Consider the following 18,448-nt stretch of genomic DNA (forward strand, 5'->3'; position numbering starts at 1 on the left):
CCCCTCCTTGGGTTTAATTTGCTAGAGTCGCTTTCAGAACTGAGAGAAACATTTTACTTACTTGATCACTGGTGTATTTAAAAGGATATATAACTCAAGAACAGCCAGATGGAAGAGCTGCAGAGGGCAGGATATGGGAAAAGGGTGCAAAACAACTTTTTTTTTTTTTTAAAGATTTTATTTATTTATTTGAGAGAGAGACAGCCAGCGAGAGGGAACACAGCAGAGGGAGTGGGAGAGGAAGAAGCAGGCTCCCAGCAGAGAAGCCCGATGTGGGACTCGATCCCGGAACGCAGGGATCACGCCCTGAGCCGAAGGCAGACGCTGAACGACTGCGCTACCCAGGCACCCCTAGGGTGCAAAACTTCTATGCTGTCCCCTAGTGTACCGCTCTTTCCAAATCTTCACGTTCACCAACCTGGAAGTCGTGTCCCCCACTTTTGGGTTTTTGTGGAGGCTTCTTTATGTAGGCAGGGTTGATTAAATCATTGGCTGTTGACCATTGAGCTCAATCTCCAGTCTTTCTCCCCTTCATGGAGATGGGAGGTGGGGTAGGGGTTGAGGGTGGACTGAAAGTACTAATCCTCTGATCCATTGGTTGGTTGTCCTAGCAGTCAGCCCCCCATCTTTAGGTGGGGTCCAAAAGTCACCTCAGTAACATGACAAAGGGTACCTTGGTTGCTTTCATCGATTAGGAAATTCCAAGGGTTTTAGGAGCTTTGTATCAGAAAGGGGATGAAGACCAAATAATACATATTTCTTTTTGTAAATCACAGTGTCACACATCTTCCTTCATTGAATAGGTGAAGAATTTGGGCTTAGATATATAAAAGGGTTTATTCATAGTCGAACAGTTCAGAGCTAGAACTAGATCCTGGAATATTCTTATTTCTTGCCTCGTGCTTTCATGCCTTTAATTGCCTGGAAATTTCTGAGTTTTTACTTTGAAATAAATTTTAACAAACTGGAGGTCTAACAGCAACAATTGAAAATCGTCATCTAAATTTGTTATTTCCAGGTCTTTGAAGAAACTGGTTTTGATATCAAAGATTATATTTGTAAGGATGATTACATTGAACTTCGAATCAATGACCAGCTTGCTCGTTTGTACATCATTCCAGGAATTCCAAAAGACACAAAATTTAACCCGAAAACCAGAAGAGAAATTCGGGTATGTAATTGAAAGTATTTTCAGGCTGCTGGACGGTAGTCCAATTGAATGAAGTAGGAAATTGCTTTTTGGAACTCCTTGATAATAATTAACTAAATGAATTATTTTCTTGTGTCTCAGAACATTGAGTGGTTCTCCATTGAGAAATTGCCCTGTCATAGAAATGATATGACCCCGAAATCCAAACTTGGTCTGGCACCTAACAAATTTTTTATGGCCATTCCCTTTATCAGGTATGTTCCTATTTCTTGAAATACAAAACTAATTCTGATAGTTTTTTTATGTAGCCAAGTTTTAAGAGTGAATTCTTAATGTTTCCATAGACCATTAAGGGACTGGCTTTCGCGGAGGTTTGGAGATTCCTCAGACAGTGACAATGGATTTTCCTCAGTCGGTACCACACCAGCTAAACCCACTGTGGAAAAATTGAGGTAAAGAAATAAAGTCATAGGATTCCTACGTTCTGATAGTTTTTAATGCAGTAGCATTTTCCTTCTAAAGTTTACAGAGGCATTGGATTCTTTTTTGTAGGTATTATTTTGTTACTGGTCTTAGAGATAATAGAACTTTTTTTTAAAGGGTTTTTGATGAGATGAAAAAGGTTAATTGGAGTTGGAAAGGAGCTTCAGGCACATTTTAAAATAGTATACACAAGAGGGTACCAACTTTTCAGATGGGTAGATAGAACATGAGGAAAAGAAGAAAACTGCCTCTTGTGTGCGTTGCTATTGTTCTCTGTTCTCATATCCTACTTTAGAGACAATTGAGTCTCGGAAGATCATTGAATGGAGGTCTGTTTTTGTATAGGAGAGATGAGGAATGCTGTTGTATAATTTGTTCAGAAAGATAGAACTGTGAAGACTTGGGCTTACTGCTTTTCTTTCCCTAACAAAGAGTGTTTGTTGTACTGTAAAAAGTGACTGTTAACATGGACAGGAACCACAAAGAACATTTTCTTGGTTGGAACTTAATTATATCCAGATTACAATTATAGAGTAGGCTAAGTAAATAATTTTGTTAAATAAGGATGTATATTTGTAGTAAGCTTGCTAGAACTTTTATGTGTTAGGCTCAGAGAGAGCTGCATTATACATTTTCTTTAATTTAGATGTTCTGATTCTGAGGGCTTCAGAAATTAAACAGGAGCAAACCACATCTACAGGCAATAATTTTTTTAAATACATAGGGACTGTTCCATCTTAGTTGGGTTTTATGAGGACAGGAGCTTGGACTAAATGCCTTGAGAGTCATTTCTGCCTTTTAGAACCTGTGATTATAATCACCAAATTATATACTAGTAGACATAAGTGAAACAGTATAGCAAAAGTAGACAGGAGTATAGCTAAGATTAAAAAGAAACATATAAAAAGTCACAAAATAGTGACAGTGTTTGGGAAACAATGGTGTGACTGTTCATGTTTGGGAGACTCTGTCCACCATAATGTGTGATGTGAGTCCCGTATCTTGTAGTCCTAGGCTTTGTGGTCCTGGAGAGTGGAGTAAGGACATAATGAAGCAACTTTAACCAAATTTCAGGTTTCTTTGGCAGGATGGTGTGTTTTTAGCATATAGACTAATGTCTGTAATGATGTGTTGGAGGAAATACCTGAATTTTATCTCAAGAAAGTAGGCATGCTGCAATTTTATTATAATTTTTAAATGGGAAAGGAGAAGAACTCTGAAACATTCAGAAACAATACTGTAGTACAGTTCTTTGGATCAGTGACTCTGGACTGTTGTTACACATGTAAGTGGTACTGTAAAATGGTATTTCTTTATTATAAACTACTGTGTGAGTGCAACCTTTTACAATCAAATTCTTTCGCATAAGAATTTGAGACCAGACCTTTATTTAATTTGCTCATATACTGTCTTGGGCCCCTTAATTTTTTGCTTTAGAATATAGCTTAAGTTTTTAGATCCTCTTCTAGCATGGAAGGGATCTGTAACTGACTTGTGCAGGATCAAATTCCACACTCTAGCTAATAAGAAGGAATGCCACTTGTATTTGTTTGTTTCAAGTAAATTTAGAATTATTTTCTTCAGGTTTTTAAAGGTATAATCACTTATAGGGGAGGAGTTGATATGGATAATTTAGGAAGGTTTGGGATTAAAAATAACACTATTAATTCATTCAAGAAATAGTGAACACCAGGCACTCTTCTGGGTGCTGGGGATAAAGCAATAGGTAAAGCAGATAAGAATCCCTGCCCTTACGGAACTTGCATTCCACTGTGGGGAGATAGGCAGTTAATAAGAAAGTAAAGTTTGTGATCTGTAAGATGAACTATCAAGATGTTAGAAAAATTTTAAGTGAAAATTTTGTGATCTGGTTTTTGTTTTTTAAATCTTGGTATAGTCGAACCAAATTCCGCCACAGTCAGCAGTTATTTCCTGAAGGTTCTCCTGGTGACCAGTGGATAAAGCACAGGCAACCACTGCAGCAAAAGCCATATAGTAATCATTCTGAAATGTCTGACCTTTTAAAAGCAAAGGTGAGTGATAATACATTTAAAGATTTTCATAACTTTAGATTTGACTTTGAAATGTATCTGAATGTAGAATTGCAGATTGACAGTTACAGAGCTCTGAATTGTTGCTCAAAGACTTCTGTGTTCCTGACTTGTGATTTGAAGCGTGGCTGAGACTTCTTAACCTTTACAGTTTCGGTATAAATACAGTGTAGTAAGTAATAAAAAGTAACATCTGACTTTGGTATATATGCCATCAGTGACAGCTCTATTATCGTGTTGTATTCTGGTGCTTGACTATACCACACTTAATTGATCCATTCTACTCTTAATGAACATTTTGGTGGTTTCTGGTTTTGGGCTTTTGCAAACAATGCTGCTATGAATATCTATGTATATTTTGATGAGCATTCTTTTGTGTATAGATAATGAACAGAATTTCTGGATTACTGGGTATGCCTGTTCTCAAATTTTATCCCCAGCCAAATACTTGAGAGCTCCATTTGTTGTACATCCTTACTAATTCTTGGCATTATCTGTCTTTATCATTTTAGCCATCCATTTGGGTGCTACTCTTCTTTGTTTTCATGCTTTTAAAAAATATACTGGGTTCATCAAAATTACAGACTTTTCATGCATCAGAGGACACTCTCAAAGAGTGAAACAACATAACCCACAGAATGGGACAATTATTTGCAAACCACATATCTGATGTTAGATTAACATCCAGAACTCCTTTAACTCAACAACAAAAAAAACCCCAATTAATGCTCACTTCAGCAGCACGTATCCTAAAATTGGAATGATACAGAGAAGATTAGCATGGCTCCTGCGCGAGGATGACACGCAAATTCATGAAAAAACCCCAATTAAAAAAATGAACAAACAACTTGAATAGACATTTCCCCAAAGAAGATATGCAAATGGCCAATAAACACATGAAAAGATTCTCAGCATCATTAGTCATTAGAGAAATGCAAATCAATACCACACTGAGGTACCACTTCATATCCATTAGGATAGCTGTAATAAGAAAAAGAAAAGGAAAATAGCAAGTGTTGACAAGAATGTGGAGAAATTAGAATCCCTGTGCATTTTTGGTGGGCATGTAAATGGTACAGCTGCCATGGAAAATAGCTTGGTGGTTCCTCAGAAAGTTAAATACAGAATCACCATATGATCTAGCAACTCCACTTCCTGGGTATATACCTCACAAAATTGAAAGCAAGGACTCAACCAGGTAACTTGTATACCAGTGTTCATAGTGGCATTATTCACAATAACCCAAAGGTGGAAGCAGCCCGCATGTCTGTCAACAGATTAACGGATGAACAGAATATACATACAGAGGTATATTAGTCGTAAAAAAGCATGAAATCGTGACACACACATGCTACAACGTGGTCATTGAAACTTAGACACATGCTGCATGCAATAAGTCACACACCAAGGACAAATATTGTACCGTTCTGCTTAGATTTGGTACCTAATAGACGAATTTATAGATACAGATTTATTTGAGGTTACCGAAGCTGAGGGACAGGGGAATCCAGAGTTATTTAATGGGTATAAAGTTTCTGTTTTGGATGATGAAAAAAGTTCTGGAGTTGGATACAGGTGGTGGTCGTACAACATTGGGACTATACTTATTGCCAGTGAATTGTACATTTCAAAGTAAAGTGGTAAACTTTGTATTTCTTGTACCACACTAAAAAATACCAGGAAGAGCAGAATGAATGAAATTGAATTAAAAGAATGTGGTAACATGAGTTTCTGTAAACTTATTTCCTTACTATTTAAAAAAAAATTTTTTTTATTGGAGTCTAGTTGACAATGTTATGTTAGTTTCAGGTATACAACATAGTGATTCATCATCTCTGTATGTCACCACAAGTGTAGCTGCCATCTGTCACCATACAACCACCATATAATGCTATTACAATGTGATTGACTGTATTCCCTACACTGTGTCTTTTATTGTTGTGACTTACTCATTCCATAACTACAAGCCTGTGTCTCCCACTCCCCTTCACCCATTTTGTCCATCCCCCTTCTGGAACCATCAGTTTGTTCTCTGTTCCGTTACCATTCTTTATTTAAATTAGCTTATTGTTGGGGCACTGGGGTCTCAGAAGAGCATGCAGCTCTTGATCTTGGGTCGTGAATTTGAGCCCCATGTTGAAATGAAAACTTAAAAAAAAGTTAGCCTATTGTTTTCAAGCTATTTTAGGAACTGCTTAACTTTTTTTTGTAGGTAGGTAGAATATAAAATATATTTTGATATTTTTAAAAATACAATAAAGTATTTTATTCACATTGTTTTAGTCTTCTTAACTAGCTGTCCTTTTAAGACCTGTAGGGACAAATTAATGTTTAAAAACTTTATTTTTTAAGTTAAACTTAGAATTTTTGGGGGGGAGGGATAAGAAAATTAACTCTGTTAAATAATACAATTGCAAAATGTCCACTAATGCATGTTCAGGCTTTAGGTCTAACTTCAGGGATAATGGCCTAAGTTTCTAAAATACCAGTCTTTATTTCATATAAAGGATTATTAATTTAAAAATGCTTACTTGTTTGTTAATAATTTAAAGCAGATTTTAGGGTAACAGTTGATCACATCTGCTATATATTCCTTGTTTTAAGAACTGTGGCCGGTGTGCCTTGGCAGTCCCCTCACAGATTATTTTGACAGTTGTATAAGGTTCTCAAACTTGTTCCTCTCTCCCCCTCCATTTTTTTTTTAAACTCATGCATTGTAAACAAAATCTGTAAGCAGAAATGGGATAAGACAAGATTCCTTGGGACCATTGCACTTGCTATTTCATACCTTTAGTGGAATCTTGTTTTGTGAAGCAGTGTGTTCTGTAAAAAAATATTGATATGATGTGGTTCCCCAGTGTTCTAGGAGAATTTTTGGAAGACTTTGTTAAACTCGTATTCAGCCAGCTAAACATAACCTTGGGGGTATATGCTTTTGTCCTGTTACATTATATTGTAGGCTTACATTTTATTTTTTTCTCATTGGAAAAACAGAATCAAAGTATGAGGGGAAATGGCAGAAAACAGTATCAGGATTCACCTAATCAAAAGAAAAGAACAAACGGGGTCCACAGCCAGCCAGCCAAGCAGCAGAATCCCTTAATGGTAAGACTTAACAGCTCTAATTCTAAGAAGGCAGTTCACCCTATTTTTAGGAGTGGAGCAAGGGCATTGTCAAAAGCACATTGAATTGATATATTGATAAGATTTTATGGAATGAAATTGTGCATTATTTGCTCACTTAAAATCTCTGACTATGTTACAGATTTGTCACATCGATTCAGTTGCACATCTGATTTTTGCTTTTTTATGTGGGTATTTAAATATTTTTTATTACTGTGAAAATAGTTTGTAGTCAACCCTGCTTTCTAAAAGAAAGAGCAAGTCCTTGGCTATTTTTCTGTATTTTTCTAAATAGAGTCTGTATTGTTTTAATAAAGTTGAAAGTTGGGAAGAACATCATTGTGTATTTTTTTCCTTCAAGTTGATAGAATTTAAAAAGTTAAAAATAAAATCAAGCCAGTGCCATAGTCCTTAGACTAGGCCTAAAGACAGATTACTGTGAGCGTTTTAAGGCATTTACTTTCACTCTTTTAGTCTGTGCTCCAGAAAGTAGCAATTCATAACTAACGGGTCTCCATTTCTTATCTTTTCTGTAAGTCCTGGTATTTGTATGTTGAGTTTTCTTGTAGTTTCACCTACTTCTCTTTTTTTAATAGTGGGTGATAATAGCAGTTTTAAGGTTTTAGCTAAAATTTTTTGCCTGATTTTCTGTTTGCTGTTTACTTAAGTTGGGGTGTATTGATTCCATGGGCAAACACATGTTAAAGATGAGTTTACTGTTAGGTTACTTGCCTTCTACTATTATACTTTTTTCCTGTCAGATTGGCACAGATAAAAAGAGAGCCATTTGTATATTGTTGAGTGTTTCCGCAACACTTAAAAATAACTAATTGGTTCAGTTTTCTAGGGAGATAGCTTGGCTATATGGAAAGCCTGAAAAGGTTCTTAAGTTGTTTCCCTAGAAGAAGATGTTAAAGAATGTTCATCCCGTTACTGTTTTGAATAATGAAAATGTGGAAACAATCTAAATATCCAAGAATATAATTTTAAATGCAATATCATAGATCTATGCAGTGGACTACCATGTAGTCATTAAAAATGATGGTGCGGGTTTATATTTATTGAAAAAAAATATGTTCACAGTATGTTACATTTAAAAAGTAGACTGGGGCACCTGGGTGGCTCAGTGGGTGAGCATCCAACTCTTGATTTCAGCTCAGGTCATGATCTCAGGATCATGGGATTGAGCCCCATGTGATCGAGCCTCATGTTGGGCTCTGCGCTCAGTGGGGAGTCTGCTAGAGTTTCTCTCTCTCCCCCTCCCCCTGTTCTCATGTGCTCATGTTTTTTCCCTCTTCCTCTAAAACAACTAAATCTTTAAAAAATAAAAAAAAAGGTTATAGAATAGTCCTATGTACCGAATAATTCCACTTATTTTTAGTAATTATGAAGAAAATTCACAGTATCTTCATAGAGAAAAAGCTACAAAGATCCACCAAAATGTTAATTATCTCTGGGTTGAGAAATTTAACGAGTAATTTTTTTCCTGGTATTTCTATATTGTACATGTAATCAAGAACTAAAAAAAGTTTTAGGCTTAAAATAAAAAAAAAATAAAAATACCAGTGTAAGACTGGGGATGGTGATTATATTACTGGTTTAATTTTCCTCCTGAGAAATTTGATCATATGTCTCCTCATTTATAGTAAGTAGAGTAACTGCAGCTGGTGTGTTGTGTGTGTGTGTGTGTTTTTTTTAATAGAAATGTGAAAAAAGACTTCATCCGCGAAAACTTCAGGATAATTTCGAAACAGGCAAGTCATTTTCTTTTTAAAATCTCTGGTGGAATTTGATTTGGTTTTGGCCTAACCTTGATTTTAGTTAAGTATGATGGACTGTGATAGATAAGCAGGAAGAGTTGAACATGTCTGTAGAGAGTTCATATATGTGGTCATGTTCTCTAAATATGAAACTTGCTAAAATGAACTTAAATGGTCGAGATGAAATGATTTCCCCTTTCAGTGTGCTGTTTTTATGTGTGAGTGTCAAATCTTGGTGCTATGTATGACCGTTGTAAGTCAATAAATATTAGTGAGAGGAGAGTAGAACCAAGTATTGTAAAGGTGAGGAGACCTCATTCTCACATCTATATATAAGAGTAGTAACTTCAGAAGGGCAACATTTCCCACCTTAGGAGGTAATTAGCAACTTTTTAAGGAGGTACTATGGATAGCTTTTATTAACATGACATCAGTCCTCAGTTATAAAGAGTAGGTGTGTGATCTGATTTGGAAAGTAATGGTGATGAATGTAGAAAGTTCTTTGGTAATACTGATTTAATAGACGTCATTTGGAAGTACAGTAGACTTTTCTTATGTGCTGTTTTGAATTGCGTGAAATCCCTGTGCAGTAGATACACATTTATTCACCATTTAAATGTAAGGCCTTCATATAGAAAAGTCTGAGAAATAAAAAGCATTTTAATCATATTTTCTTGCAGTACTATTTATTATTTAAGCAGGATAAATGCTATTTTAAAAGCTTTAACCCTGTTTTGGAAAATTAAGGTTAACTATAAAGTCGTAGAAACTATCAGTTTGGTATACATAGGTATGGGGGTAGAAGTCATCTTAAGATTTTTCTGGCCATGTTGTCTGGTGGGGACATGATAGGCTGATGGTTTAATTAACGTAAGCTCAGAAATCGGTTACTTTACAAATCTTTAAAAAGGCGTATGTTCAGGAAGAAGACATTAAAAGAGGGTAAACTATAACTCCATATACCCAGCTTAGTTGGGCATAGTATGGACATATAAAATTTGTCTTGAGGTATAAAAGGATTTTTGTCCTGGGAAACCTCATTTGAGATTTTCTTTGTACCTCAGCCTCTTTTTTTTTTTTTTTTTTTTTTTTAAGATTTTATTGGGGAGAGAGAGAGAGCATGTGAGCACACAAGCAGGGGGAGGGAGGGCAGAAGGAAAAGGAGAAGCAGGTTCCCTGGAACTTCATCCCCGGACCCTGAGATCATGACCTGGGCTGAAGGCAGACGCTTAACCGACTGAACCTTCCAGGTGCCTGTGCCTCAGCCTCTTGATGTCTGTTCCCAATCCACTTTCCTGGTCAGGTCTCTGCTCTACCTTTAAAACAAAAAAATAAAAACAAGCCCTGGTAAGTTGGGAGTTTTGTTGGACCATGTTTTTGAAAATTTGGATTTTTCTTTAGGTTAATATATTCTCTGAAGATTTGGTAAGCTCCATCTTTATTTTTGTAGAATTAGACTCTTTACACATCTTAGATTACAGTTGTAGTCTTTACAGTGCTTGCCTTTATTTAGTTAGTTTTTAGATTTATTTATTCATTTGACAGAGAGCACAAGTAGGCAGAGCGGCAGGCAGAGGGAGAGGGAGAAGTAGGCTCTCCGCTGAGCAGGGAGCCCGACGTGGGATTCAGTCGCAGGACGCTGGGATCATGACCTGGGCCGAAGGCAGCCACTTAACCAGTCTGCACCACCCAGGCGCCCCTACATTTTGATCTTTGTTAAGAAGCTCCCCTTATGTTGGCACAGAAAAATTGGGAGGTAGACAAAAGTGTGCCCATTTTTGAAAGCATGTGAATATTAAGGGTCTTAAAGGCTGAGACTAAGATTTTGAATGAATGTGTGGAAATCAATAATCATAGATGAGAAAATCAGTTGAGCCTCAGTTTAGGGAAAGTATCTTGGTGTTCTACTTGGGTTAGATTTAGAGTGTGGTGAGGAAAAATATATACTGTACATGAATTCCTTTATCACAAAAGTTGGGAAGGGCAGTATTTGAGTTCTTACTAAGTTACTGAGTTTGTTTATTTATTTATTTAAACAGATGCTGTATATGACTTGCCTTGCTCCAGTGAAGACCAGTTGCTAGAACATGCCGAGGGACAGTCTGTGGCATGTAATGGTCATTGCAAGTTCCCCTTTTCATCCAGAGCCTTTTTGAGTTTTAAGTTTGACCATAATGCTATAATGAAAATCTTGGACCTTTGATAGCAGCAGATGTGTTGTGGAAGTCCCAGGATCAGAGACCTGTTGCATTTGAGTGGGTGTCTCTTTGAGCCTTACCTTTCTCAGGTGTTTTAAAGAAATGCAGGGAGGTAATGATGTTTCTGAAGATAACGTTCTCTGCAGAAGAGAGAGTAGAAAGAAACATAAGTTTGCACTGTAAATGCAGTTATAACCTTTTATACAGATATACCTTTTCAGTGTTTGGCTAACGAATTTAAGTTGCTTTTTATGAGAGCATTTTGTTCTGTGTGATTGTGATTTTTATTTCGTGTTCTGGTCAAGAAAATAGTGTTAGAGTCATCATTAGGTAGCCAAGTTAATGGGAATGCTCCATCTGTCCATGACAATGATTGCAATAAGAGTTTCCTTGTGTTGACATTTTTAAAAGAAACTGAAAATTCACAAAATATTAAATGAATGCGAGAGCTAAAAATGTCACAGAAGTCAAGATTGCAGGCCATCTGCTTTGGTGGCATTTTGTGCATTTCTCTGCTTCTAACCATTTAGGTTCTCTAATCCTCTCTGATGGGAGATTTGTTGAAAGGTTTTATTTAGAGCCAGCATCTACTATGTAATGTTCATGTTAAAAATGAACACAGCACTTCATTAAAGGACAAAGTCCTCAGCCTGGACAGGGACTGAGTTGGTTGGGTGGGGAGTGGACGCTCTGACTTGGAGTTGAGAGCCTTGTGCAGTCAGCAAACCTGGCAGGGCGCTGGGGAGTGGGGGGAGGGGAGCGTGGCCCAAGGAGGCGGGGACCTGGCAACTGCTTTGGTGGCAGCTGCTTTGGTCTTGTCTTCACTGTCCTGCCGCTGACTCTTCAGTATTGTACAATGGTTTCATTCCTGTGAAAATTTATTCTCTATCACAGTTGTGTAAATATGAATGGAATACTGACATTATTAGGTTTTGCATTGCATCTCGGTGTTCATCTCTGGAAACAAATGTTGTATTAGGTTCCAATTTGCAGTAGTGGCAGAAACTGACATGCTTTTATGAGCATGCTGAAGCCCCTGGATGATGGAGCGGGAAGGGAAAGGGTATGCGATTCACCCAGGTACAAATAAAGCATTTTATTAGGGGACGATCAGAACATGAAGGTAACATACATAACTCACTTCTAGGACTGTATTTTGCTCCTCCAGGATTCTTAAATCTTCTTAAGATGGCAATGCCCATTTTAAGAAGAATTTCAGCTCTAATCGAGGACAATCACCAGGACTTTTAAGGGGACTTTAGTGTTCGGGCTGCTTCTGACCTCATTTGAAGGTATTTCTTTTGGGGGGGTGATGTGTGAGCATATGTGTGCGTGTGCATCTGCCATGTGGGTTTTAAAAATCTTTTTTTACGTGTGGTATCCACAAAATATATCTCTGCTTGTAAATTTTATTGTAGAAATCTTTATTCTGTATAGATAGCCTATTTAATAGGGGTTCTATTTAACCCAGTAGGACTTTCAGAAGAAGTACTCTTGTAAGGAATTCACTTGGTATTTCTTTGCTTTAGCTTTTAAATGGCTTGATTTTAAAGGAGAAATTCTATTTATTAATAAAAGTGTCACCCTCTTGGTGCTAAGCAGGAGAATTCACGATTACAGCAGTGTGTTTAAAATTGGGTTATTCATAATCCTGCATCTTGTAATGTGACAAACTTGTGAATCCTTCCGTGACCTTTTTTAAAATACATTATATGATTGCTTTTGGAAGCTCTTACTGTTCTTTCCAGAAATACAGCTGCTTTGCTTGGGTCTCCTTGAGCCATATTTATAGCTGGTCCCAGCATTCCAGATTTCTATTAAATTGTTAAGGGAGTGAAAACTTAGTTTGCCTATAGCAGGTAAATCATTTTCACTCATTTACTATCATCTGGAAACCGTATAATTTTAGTGATTTCCTGTGTGTCTGTGTGTGTGGTTTTGTTTTGTTTTTTGAATATTTTGGTCAGTCTCTCTGGTGCCTAGAGTTGTGTTTTTCAGCTCTTATACAAAAGCAAAAGAGATTAGAGTTAGTTACCATAAGTATGTCCTCTAAAGGTGTTGAGCCTTTTCAAGAACCAACAGAGTATCTCTTTTCAATTACAGCAGTTTAACTCTGGTTAAATGGTATTGCTGTTGTGCTGCTTCGTTTAATGCACTGTGGAACAAAACAAGGGTATTGTTGGGATGGGATTTTGGTAACTTGAGGCTTTTAGCTCTCTTGACAGTTGGAGATAAGAAAAGATGTGAGTTAAAGTTTCTGTGTGTGATGTGACTTAACTATGCAGAAAATGGGGAAGTTGGGTGTACCTATTTTAGGTCCATCTGCTGTACTTACTCCCTTGAACCTGTGTATTAGTTTCTCAGTGTTCAGGTTACCTTGAGAAAGGCCATGCTTAGCACAGAACTGGATTTCTCCTTTGAGAAATTTTAGCATGGTTTGAAGAAATCAAGTGATAAAGAGTGTGCTGAATATGCAATAATTTACTTCTGTGTGCTGCATTTTAAGAAGCTGGATGAGAAGAGTAGTTGTGTTGGCTTCGTTGTGTTTTATGTCTTTGAGAGAAAAATAGGTCTTTGAATTCACTTGTTAAATGTTCTTATGTTCCAAACTTACATGTTCCAAGGTTCAGTGCACTGTGAATCTTTTATTTTTTTAAATTTTGTAGGTGTTTTTATGTATAACTGTAATGATTTGTAAGATGTTAAATGAACTTTTTTGTACTTAACCATCGTTATCCAAAAGATAGGGGTATATAGTTTACATGCTTTCACAAGTTTCTGTTAAGAAATAGCAAATGAATGGTTTTAGGATTTCAACCAGTGACCCTCTTCCTGAGACATAAACTGAAGAGCACCCTTAGCGTGGGTGAAATTTGAAGAGGTTTGAAACTTTAGTTGGATTCTCACGTTACTGTATAAAAGCAACTCTCCTATGCCGTCAAGGGATTTGTGGTCACTGCTTGCTGCTTTGAGCTTTGGATATTCTTATTTTTCTATTAAATATCAATTAGTTAGTGCAGATAATTAAGATGTATAGCAAAATATGGCAAAAATACTTTTATGCTATAAGATTGGGTTGGTACTTTGTCTTTTACGGCTTTAGTAGTTTGTGTGTAATATCAAATAAAAACTCAAACCTAAGTGAATGGCATCCTTCCACAGGGATTATATTTAAATTTTATTATAAAGATCAACATATTATGGTGGTTTTTAGAAAAGTTCAGGTCTAAGTGCATGTATGCATTAAAAACATTTCATTACCTAATTCCCTCTTTTTTGTTTGTTTCCAACAGTTAACGTGAATAGTAAGGAGCAAAGTCAATTTAAAAATTAGATTGTTTGCCAAGTTACTTTTCTTTCTATAATATCTCTTGGTTTTTTATATTTATTTTTGTACCAGTACCTCCCTCTGCCTCTTGAGATTTTGTTTTGATTGACATCTGTTTTGTCTCTGTGTTCTCTGAGGAAGTGTTTTCTTTGCATATTAATCATAGTTACAAGGTCAGATTCATTAACGTTTTTATGATTGAAAAAAAGTGTAACTTAGTGATTTTTGACTGAGATTATATTCTGGCCTGGGGAAGGGGCTCATATGTATTGTCCTAACTTTAGATTAGTGATAAGCAAGACATTTCTTGCTTTGTCTGAAGGTATCAATATCCTTTACCTTTAAGTTTAAGTACCTGTCTCTGGGTAAGCAGGTGTTAGTAAAACAACAGTTCTGTTAAACCTTATTTCTGATAGCTTGGTAAAGCCTAGCTAGAGTTCCTCATTTTATATTCTGTCCTAAGACTTCAAAGTGTATTTGTATAGTTGCCAAGAACTCTAAAAATGAGATTATGATGGCCTCAGCATCTTTTTCTTCCTAGAATTGAGTTGCTCTTGAAGTTTATACTAGTGTATCCTGAAGGTGGCAGATTGCAAATAGGCAATAAAGCCTCTGTCCCGTGCTTTCAAAATAAAGTTCTAGATTGCAGTTCCAAAATATAGGATAGATTATTATAGCACAAAAGTGGCCTGAGGGGAGGAGATAGCTATCCTTGCTAGGCAAAGAGAGTGTAAGGAAGAAATATTAGAAGATAAACCAGTGCTTAAGTGCTGTCTGTTGTATTAGGCTAGCAATGTGATCATTGCCTAGTCAAGCAGTGTCTAATATATATGGCTGTTACCAAGTGTTTTCTAGCTCTGGATAAAGTTATTATTTTTTTACGGTCGCCAAGCAGTCTAGTAAATCTAAAGTAATTTTTCTCACTTTAAAGATCGGTGTTTGGGAGTCTGGTCCTTCCTGTGCTGATAATTTACAACTCCAGCCACACTGAAGTTCTCTGCTTTCTTACAGGAGCATAAGTCAGAGCACAGCCAGCCATGGTCAGGCGTGTGACGTAGCCACTTCATGAGGTACCTGTACATTCGTGCTGAATGTGATCCATTCCTTTCCATCTAGTTCTCTTGTGACAAACAGCATTTACTATTGAAACAGTAAAGCTAGGGAGGAGAATAAAGCTACCTTTCATACATGGGAGTGGACCTGAAGGGCTGGCTTCCACCAGCTTAGTTGCTCAGACTTTAATGTAAAGTACAAAGAATTGTAAATTAAAAACTATGGGAAAGTATGGAAGTTTTATTTTGAGAGATGTTTATAATTGAATCTTTAATCTGGGTCCCCAGATTAATGAAATCACTAGTAAAGAGATTCCATTTGTCTTGTGTCTTCTGTGGTTAGCAGAGGGGATGGTCTAGGGATGGTAGCGGCTGGAAAGCACAGTCTGAAAAGAATTGACTGTGACACAGTGCTTGCATTAGCTGTGTTGTAGTATTGGCCGGCGGTGCTTGGGGGGAAGGGAGTGGATGCAGAAATCAGTTGCTGTGGTTTGTAACCACATGGACCCTCCTCTTAGTAGACTTCTTTAGTCCTTTAGTCCAATGGAAGAATAAGGCCCTGAACATATATAGGTGCTGCTTTTTTGGTGGGAGGGCTCTTGTAGGGGTTTGGGTGGTGTTTTGATTATTGGCTTCTGAAGCCAGGAAGAGGCCACAGAGCCCCCACTGCTACCCCACCTGCCCTTTGTATCTTGTCCCTTGTATAGAATAGTTTGTGCTACATCCTTATGTGAAATCTGCCACTTTGGGAATTTATATGCAGTGATCATATCTTGCCCTTCAGAGATGATCTCACTTGACCCTTGATCCACAAGCGGAGAGGAAGGCTATGGACACCAGTGCTGTTTTGGGTCTCAGTGCATGTAGCTGTCAGATTGTCTGGGAACAAAGAAAACTGTGGTTCTAAGGTGAAATTGGCAGTGTTCTGCTAGTCCTTAGTCCTTGAGAAGTCTTAGTTAACAGTCTTAGGTTGTGGGCTTTCTGAGATAGAATGTAACATTTTAATTTAATCTGCTTTTAATTCATTGAGTTTCTGAAACAATCTCTAGCTACAAACTATGGTGTGAAACATTTTGGGCACAAATCCACATTGTTAGTCCTTGCTCAAGCTTTAAGAATTTAGCTAGTTCTTTGTAAAATATCTTGGTTTATATTACTATTTCGTGATACTTTGGAATCAACTATGGATGGCAGCAAATGAAAGCAAAGATTCTCAGCTGAATGCAGTTTAGCAGGTAGTAACTGTTCCTCAGCAGTTGGGTTAGATGTTAATACTTTCTGCAGCGAGCGGCAGTGGACTTGCTCTCTTCGTGTCCTGTGTATATGGTGTGCACTGGTAGAAAAGCACAACAGACGTATCTACAGGAGTTTCCCTGTGCATTTCACTACTGTCCTAGGGGACTCCTGTCTCTGTTGTTCATTTTAGGTTTGCATTTGGATGCTGTACAAGTACCTTTTAATTTGAAATATAGGTATCTGAAGAACTGAGTCTTTTACTTTTTTGCTCATTTCACTTCGAAGTTAGGACAGGAGACAGCTAACTGACTTTCCATTTTCTTACAAACTTTTCCTTCAGTAACAGGGAAGGAAAATAAAACCATGAACTATTTTGTATATATATATAACACACACATTATATATATACACATACATATATTTTCTTATGATTGTGTTTGAAGTTTATTAGCTTAATACCTTATAAAAAATCATCTTTGGTAATTGACACATACAATTCAGATTTAAAAGTTTACCTGTTGGCTTTAATGAAAATTTAAAAACAGTCTTATTTCAGAATAAAATGATTAATCAAATGGAATTATAGTTCATGTATTAACAAGTGAAATTCTGTATAAGATTGTTTTTCATGCAGTTTGGATGGGAAAGGGAATAAGAATTTTTCTTTTTAACCCTACCACTTCTAAAACAAGGGTTTGAAGTGTCTTTTATGCTGCAGAGACTAGGTAGTGTTCAAGGAAGATTGTGTAGTCTTAAAACAGTTTTCTTAGGAGAAGGTTTTAGTCTGGAGAAGGTGAAGAGACTTATGCTGAGTGATGTTAAATTTTATGTGGGACCTACAAAAGCTGGTAGAAAAAAATTGAAATGGTTTCCCTAAATATGATGTTGAGAAAACTGGACTTTAGGGTAAATGTGATTTGTAAACTCTTCAGTAATCATTTTTGTCTTGTGTGAAAGGATTTAACATTTAATTTTTGCCTTAATTATCACAGCATTTTATGACTTTACCTTCTAGGGCATTTTAACGTTTAGAAAAAGACTGTAAGTAAACCACTGGAATAATTCTGTCTCTGGTAGTAATGAAGTTCCTGGTGCTTGTTTTGGTTAATTGTCGAACAATTAGAGCAGAAAAGGAACCCCAAAATACCTGTTTACCTTGTTATACAAATTGGTAACTTTCAGATGGATTTATTGTGTTTCTGGATTTATTACATTCTGGCTAAACAGTAGCTTTGTCTCTTTTCCCTTAGTGTTAATCAAAGGATGAGGACTGATTGTCACTTATATTGGGTGTGACTATCATAAATTAAGATTTTCCAGTGAGTTTAAATGTTTGCAGGATTATTGTACTTCCACAGTTGACTAGCAATGCCAGCTGTAATCTCCCCTGAGAAAATGAACAAAGTCCTGTGTCTTAACAGTTATTATGCTCTTTTTTTGAAAGCTTTTTGATGTAAATAACACCAGTTTAGAAATTAAAAACCTTTTATCTTACAGAATACAATTTGAATGAATGAAGGTTTCCTTTTGTATTTTAAAACATTTTTACAGTTGGTTGTTCAAATATTGGCTTTCTGTAAAAATATTGTGTTAAATATAGACTGTTTGTAGTGCAATATCAATAAATTTTGCTGCTTGGGCAGTTTTAATTACTACCTTAACCTGGTTCCTGTTACTGTTACTTGTTATCATAGGTTCCAACTTACTCATATTTTGTCTGTCTCTCTTTGGACCAATAAAAAATGACAAGTATGAGATAAAGGCATGTTTATATGATGGGAAGAACTATTGAAAGAGTGTCTCTGCAAAAATGAAAATAAAGAACCGGTATGTATTCTCCATCTCAAACACTTAACAGTTTGGTTATTGGTTCAAAGCAAAATTGGTTAGATAATATACAATCCAGTAATTCTTAAACAGTTGTTCTTGAACCAGGCTTTCTAAATAGAATATGTAAGTCCTTGGATCATGGGAGAAATACATTCTTCTCCACTACAAACCTCAGCTATATAATTATTTTCATTTAAAATTTTAAGAGGGGGACCAGGATGTTACACCTTGCTTTCA

At 36.6% G+C, this 18,448-nt stretch overlaps 1 protein-coding gene and 1 non-coding gene across 3 annotated transcripts in view; both read left to right on the plus strand.

Annotated features, from left to right (window-relative positions):
• DCP2 (decapping mRNA 2) overlaps positions 1–18,042 on the plus strand; it is a 55,039-nt gene extending 36,997 nt beyond the window's left edge. The window contains exons 5-11 of one of the 2 annotated variants that reach the window (XM_026498447.4): positions 1,019–1,171; positions 1,292–1,404; positions 1,495–1,602; positions 3,531–3,666; positions 6,679–6,789; positions 8,510–8,561; positions 10,607–18,042. In XM_026498447.4, the coding sequence (XP_026354232.1) occupies positions 1,019–1,171; positions 1,292–1,404; positions 1,495–1,602; positions 3,531–3,666; positions 6,679–6,789; positions 8,510–8,561; positions 10,607–10,770 (837 nt within the window). In that variant the 3' untranslated portion in view covers positions 10,771–18,042. The remainder of the gene's footprint in view (positions 1–1,018; positions 1,172–1,291; positions 1,405–1,494; positions 1,603–3,530; positions 3,667–6,678; positions 6,790–8,509; positions 8,562–10,606) is intronic. The other variant, XM_057307356.1, reaches the window with a different exon arrangement.
• Positions 4,410–4,516, plus strand: LOC113255396 (U6 spliceosomal RNA). The gene has a single exon (XR_003316275.1). It is a non-coding gene; the product is annotated as a U6 spliceosomal RNA (small nuclear RNA).
• Positions 18,043–18,448: the final 406 nt, after the last annotated feature.

The sequence above is a fragment of the Ursus arctos genome, unplaced genomic scaffold (genome assembly GCF_023065955.2).
Source record: "Ursus arctos isolate Adak ecotype North America unplaced genomic scaffold, UrsArc2.0 scaffold_5, whole genome shotgun sequence".
Lineage (NCBI taxonomy): Eukaryota > Metazoa > Chordata > Mammalia > Carnivora > Ursidae > Ursus > Ursus arctos.